At 45.8% G+C, this 6,000-nt stretch overlaps 1 protein-coding gene across 13 annotated transcripts in view; it reads left to right on the top strand.

Moving 5' to 3' along the window:
* Positions 1-403: 403 nt before the first annotated feature.
* The window catches only part of ENTREP2 (endosomal transmembrane epsin interactor 2), a 148,713-nt gene continuing 143,116 nt past the window's right edge, over positions 404-6,000 (top strand). For 6 of the 13 annotated variants that reach the window (XR_014588807.1, XM_083851017.1, XM_083851018.1 and 3 more), the window contains exon 1: positions 2,712-3,108. Coding sequence is in view for 7 of the 13 variants with exons in the window: in XM_083851017.1 (XP_083707143.1) it covers positions 2,851-3,108 (258 nt within the window). In the remaining 6 variants the exon portion in view is untranslated. Of the gene's footprint in view, positions 1,947-2,711; positions 3,109-3,478; positions 3,499-3,530; positions 3,754-6,000 lie in introns of those variants that run through there. The other 7 variants (XM_083851019.1, XM_083851023.1, XM_083851024.1 and 4 more) reach the window with 6 other exon arrangements.

Below are 6,000 nucleotides of genomic sequence, written 5' to 3'. Positions count from 1 at the left end.
ATACTTGAAAATAGCATATACTTAAAAGACTTCAAATAAAAATTGCAGAGACAAAGATGCGTGAAATTCACTAGCATTGAAAGTGAAGCAGAATAAATACAAACTTAAATCCATGAACGTAGTCCTAGTACAAGGCTTGAACCTGGCTGGGACTAGTAAAGACTGACAGTAATGAGACAAATCATAGAAATAGGATAATTATCATGCTGGCCCCTGAGTTTTGATATTTTTTAATCAGCTAATAAAAACATTTGATAGGTAGTGCCCTTATGCGTGCCTTCAGAAAATGATCTTTTAAATTAAAAAAAAAAAGTATAATGTTTAAATGTAAACATGGCTACCACAAATCTTTTATTATTTTTATTTATCTATAGTTCTGAAAGGAATTTTAGTACTGCATCCTGCTTTCAATTATAATCAAGGATACAGAAATGAAAATTTCTATGAAAGTATCAAAAAAAAAATCTTCAGCAAAATAATACCATTGAAATATGGGGACGATAATGCTTTCCACCTTACTCTCAAATCATTTGGAATTAAATCCAGTAACTGAGAGCCTTCAGAGAAACCCAGGAAGTGTATCCAGAGCTAACTCACACCTTGGACAATATCTATCTACACCTGAATGCTCAGGAAAAACTGAAGTGAACAAGATGTGAAGCTAGCATAAAGAAGTTCAATATTTCAAACTCCTGTGGCCTCCTACTGGAAGCGAAAATAGTTGTAGTTGTCTGATAGCTTTAGTTTGCCATATTGGAAGCAATATACAGTGATTACCTACATTTACCCACAGGTGTAGTTCACAGACACCAGATGAGCAGTTGACTTGCAGACTTGCAATAGCAGATCCTCCTCTGGTGCCATCACAAATGTGGAGTCTTTTGTGTATGCTAGTTAAAGTCCTTGGAGATTAAAGTAAATTGCTCTATACTTAATGCATACAACAGTATCAGCACAGGGAGTTAGTGAGATGTAAATTCACACCCTAGTGTAATGTGTCCTAATTTCCCCAAACCCTAGAGCCATTTTACTCCTGAATGAGAGCACCCACATAGAGGTTTAAATGCATTTATTCTTTATAAGCTTCTAATTGTCCTTCTGTTGAAATAGCCTTAAGCATTTTTGGCTGGTTGGGGGAATTATGACTGCACAGGTTCAATTTAGTTCTGGGGTTTGGTTTGGATTTGATAGCCCTTTTCGCTTTGGCAGAATATTACAACACAGTCTTCCTCTACTTTGAAATGCATATTTTGAAATAGTGTTTCCAATGTTGGACAGAAAACAGCTCTAATTGTGTACTGTTTTTTTAACTAGTGTGAGTTGGTACAAACCAAAATTCAGTGTGATCTATCAACATCATCTTTCTCTCTCTTTATCTTATATGTTCCACCTGAATGTTCAGGTGTAATGTAGTGCTCCCACCTGAGAGTCTGCAGTCAAGTCAGGTATACTGATGGGGCAGAAATGTTTGTTCGTTTGTTTCCTACCAGATCCCATTCTTCTCATGCCCAGACTGAGAAACTAAGACATTCTATGCTAACTCTTCTTCTGATTACATAAGTAGTATTAATTTAGCGCTATTCTGCATTAGAATAAGAAGTTGTAGCAAAACACCTGTCTTCCATGTGGAGTTTCGTCAGGTGCTTTTAGGAACTGATTAAAATGCTACTTCCACATGTGCTGGAGCAGCATTCTACCCCCATTTGGCATGCTAGCAATATTATCTGCTCTAGCTGCTGGTTTTGTGGCACAGGGAGTGATTTAACTTAAAAGCAGCAAGCTTTGGTTTTCTGTTACAGCAAAATATTTGAATGTTATAATAAAAGAGGGGAATTAACCTTTGAAGCTTTTGTCAAAGTGCACTTCCCAGCTATCTTTTCAAGAAACAAGATACTTCATGCAACAAACACTTCAAAGATGAGAGAAAGGACATCATGAACAAACACGTAAGCCTCATTTATATGTGGTGTTTGCAATTTTTTGTCTGAATACAATAGTATTATAGGTATGCAGGCTAGGGATACTAACTGCTGTGCACAACAATAATACTGTAAGCTGATTAGGGTGCTACAGTGGCATCTACCTTGGGCTGGTTTTACTACCCCATGTATAGTGGTACCGTGGTGGTGGTTTTTTACTTATTTATTTATTTTCAGAGCTAGGCCTAGATCTGAACTGCCCCCAGGTTACTCCCGGCCTCCCCTCCTGAGCGCTGAACAGCCTTCCCTCCTGCAGCAGGCCGCCTCTAAACGTGCCTGAGGTGATGGGAGCAGCCGGCGGTGCTGGGCAGGGGCAGGGCAGGGACGTTCGGACCGACCGCGGCCAGGTGCGGCAGCCCCTGTGTTTCTGGTGCCACCCGTGCTGCAGGCTGAGGCTTAGGTGTAAGCTGCAGCCAAACAAAAACGGCTGCAGCGCTCCCCACTCTGCCCGGCTCTGCCTTTCGCCGCCGCTCCGCCGGGCACGGGGGGCCTGGGCCTCGCCCCCCGCCCGCCGCCTCCCGCTGCCATTGGCCGCTGGCAGCCCTCCCCCTGCCTCCCCGGCCTCGCCTCCCTTCCCCTCCCTTCGCTTCCCCTCCCCGGGCGAGGCGGGCGGAGCGGGACGGAGCGCGGGGCTCGGGCTCCCCCTCCTCGGCGTGTGTGGGCGCCGGGCCCGCAGGCGAGCCGCCCCCGCCCGGGCAGCGGGGAGAGGAGAGGGTGGCAGCCGCCCCTCTCCGGCCGGGCCGGGCCGGACCGTGCCCGCGGGGGTCGCCCCGGTGCCCGGGGCAGCTCCTCCTCCATGAGTCGCGGCTGCCCGGCGGGGGGCGGCGGGAGGCGGCGCCGGCCGGCCTCGCCGTGAGGGGCCCCCCGGAGCATGCCGCTGGGCGGCGGCGGAGGCGGCGGGGGGCCGGCGGCGGGGCCCCCCGGCGGGTCGCGCTCGCTGAGCCCCGCCGCGCTGTCCCGCAGCCTGTCCCGCCTGCGGCAGCACCGCGCCCGCTCGCGGGCCATGCTGGCCTTGGGGGTCACGCAGATGGCGCTCGGCTGCCTCATCGTGGCCGTCAGCTTCGCTGCCCTGGCGCTCACCACCTCGGCCCGCGTCCGCCACTCCTGCCCCTTCTGGGCCGGCTTCTCGGTGAGTCGTGAGGGGCGGTGAGGTGTGGCCGAGGTGAGGTGAGGTGAGGGGGGCGAGCACCGGGCCCAGCGGCAGCGCTGAGGGAGGGCTGCGAGCCCTCCGGAGGGCGAGGCGCCTTCCCCCTACCCCGGCACCGGCGCTTCCGAAATTGTCGCAGCTGTGAGGCGGGGGGGGGGGGGGCTCGGCGGGAGCTGCCTTGGCGGCACGGAGGAGCCCGCTGCCGGCTGCCCCCGGGCCGCGCTGAGGGCGGGAGCCGTCGGGCCCTGACAGCGCCCCGGCCCCGGGTAGCCCGGCCGTGCCGACAGGTGCGGGGTGCCGGCGGGACTCTGCTCGGGGAAAGTTCCTGTCACAAAGGGGTTGCCAAAACACAGGCGTTTTGTGAGGGGGCAGGTAACCAACTTCGCGAGCTTCTGGTGAAGGGTTACCTGATATAATGTAACGTAAACGCTTAATTCATTTCAAGTGTGTTTTTTCAGTTCTTTTAACAGACTGGAGTGTTTTCAGTTTTGTGAGCGCTCATTAGAAAGCCGAAGTGTTAGATAAGTGATTTGGGTTATGCGCTTCGAAGCATGTGGCAGAAATGGTGCAATTTCAGAAATCTCTGCTTAATGTGTTCAGATACAGCACGTTACTTATTTTTTTCAGGTATTTCAAAACAGAAGAGTAGTTCTGGATTAATTGTTTAGATATTTTTCTCAGTTTCTCTATGATTTTCTGTAAACTTGAGAAGAAACATCAGTTTTTACTAGTAGCCTTGATATTGTAGTAACTGCATTCTTATGAGTTGGGTTTTTTTGCAAGATTCGTCATGATGAGATGTGAATTAACGATCTGATTCTTACATGTTAATATGCTAAGAAAACAGCAGAGCTGAGGTAGATTTGGCTTCTTATCTTGACAGACCAAGCCGGAATGTACACAACTGATTGCGTGTTCCAGCAAGCACAGCTTATTCAATAATAGTTTATTTTCCCTTGATCGCGTAATCTTTATGGAAAGAGACTTCTGGGGGTTATCAGTATGCTGTGAGGTACGCTGTTCCTCATCTTGCAATTTTGGATACCTTCTGCTTTTCTCTTTGCTATATAAACCATAGAAAAGTATGTTTTCCAATTTGACTTCATGATTGTTGTTTGCTCAGCAAAAACAATAGAGAAGAAAGCCATGATTGGTGGATGCATGTGGTGGGAATTGGTGGAAGGCACAAAAAGCAAGGGGAAGTAGTGGAAGACTGCTGGAAAGCTTTATTTCCTAAATTGAAAACTTACCATTTTTATATACAATTCTGCCTTACAGATTAAATTATTAGATAGTGAGAAGAGCAATACTTTTGTCCTAACCACTTTTTTCTCTCACTCCTAAGAAATAAGGTAATAATACAGTTGTTTTAAAATGTGGTGTGCCCCAAAGAACTTTTGGAGGCTTATTCATTTACACAGTGTTTTCTAAAAGCCTTCTGAGGTATTTAGTGAGTTCAACAAAAATTAACTGTGGTTGCTCACCAATGAAGAATATCACTGTGGAAGAGTGAAGGTGTTAAGGTACCCTCTGGAAAATACAACTAGAGGAATAACGAAGGATGAGGTAAGCAACTTGAGAGAGCAGTAAATACTAATATAAAGAGTCCTTTTCCTGTTGCCAGGCATAAATGTTCACTCCCATCAAACTGCTTTTATTTTTCCCATTAGAAACAAATAATTGAGTTGTTTGATGGTCAAGTAGCAATCTTAAACTCTTTCTGGTGGTGTGTGTGACACACTGTTGTTTTTACTCATTAGAAATGTGCATCCTGCTGTTGGGTGGGCAACATGGGCTTGATAAATGCCTGTGTTGGGCTTGCATGGACTTGCCTTCATAATAGTCTCAAAAACTGCAAGGTGTTTTCTATAGGTTATTGATCATTATTAATTTGTCTTGGTGTTCTTGATTTGTACATCACAACAATAATATATGATGGGGGGAAAAAAAGACTTAATGATACTGTTAAAACCTGTTGCTAAGTTCCTGTTAAACCTGTGGTGTTGGCACATGAGAGGAGATGATGAGCGTCGTTAATCACAAGGAATAAGAAACTTGGGCTACATTCTGTGTACGTTCTCTGGAGTTCATGGCGAGGCAGGGCTTTGAAACAGTATGTTCCTGGATGAAAATGTTGTTCCATATCCAAATGGAAACAATAGCACATTGGACAGCTGAAAAGAGAAACTCTTGCCTTCTTGTTAATTGTTTCTTTCTCTGATTTTTGGATTATTCACAGTAAAATGGCTACTGGTAAGCTCCTGGGGACTCTTGGGCCAGGACAAACCTTGAGATTTCTCATCTTCAGTGCACTGGAAAACAGCAGATCCACAGAAGCCAGCAACGTTTGTTTCAGGAGGCAAATCAGCTTTTGTTGCTTCTGAGTATGTTGTGTAGCTGTGTGGAACAGTTAGAGTTTACTATGAAAATTTGGAAGAGATAAGTAGCTTAGCTGAAGTGGGAATTTTCAAGGTCAATTATCCAGTTATTCGTAGCTGCTGAACTTAGTGCATCTCTATTTTAGTTGTATGTTGCAAGTTATTGAAGAAATGAGTTGTGAATTATCATGCTTAATTGGCTATTTCTCAATTCATTTTTCTGCTTGCTCCTGTGCCTTTTGGAATCAAAGGACAAAAGAGATAATAGGGCTCCATAAAGGATGAGCTGTCTGAAAATAGGGATAACAATTTCAGTAGTGTATTTATATAAAAATAAAGTGGAGAATTCTATTTGCACCTGCCTCTCTCTCCCTCTCCCAAAGCTTCCTTTTTTTCCAACTTAACTCTATATAAATATGATATACTTCTTAAACAAAGAGCCCTGAAGTTGTTGGAGTTGCTATACAGTGCATCAAAGGGTTAAACTTGTTCTTGT

This window comes from Anser anser, assembly GCF_964211835.1.
Source record: "Anser anser genome assembly, chromosome: 10".
In the NCBI taxonomy this organism is placed as follows: Eukaryota; Metazoa; Chordata; class Aves; order Anseriformes; family Anatidae; genus Anser; species Anser anser.
The sequence above is the reverse complement of the archived record's forward strand: the minus strand, read 5'-3'. Positions and strand labels throughout refer to the sequence as shown.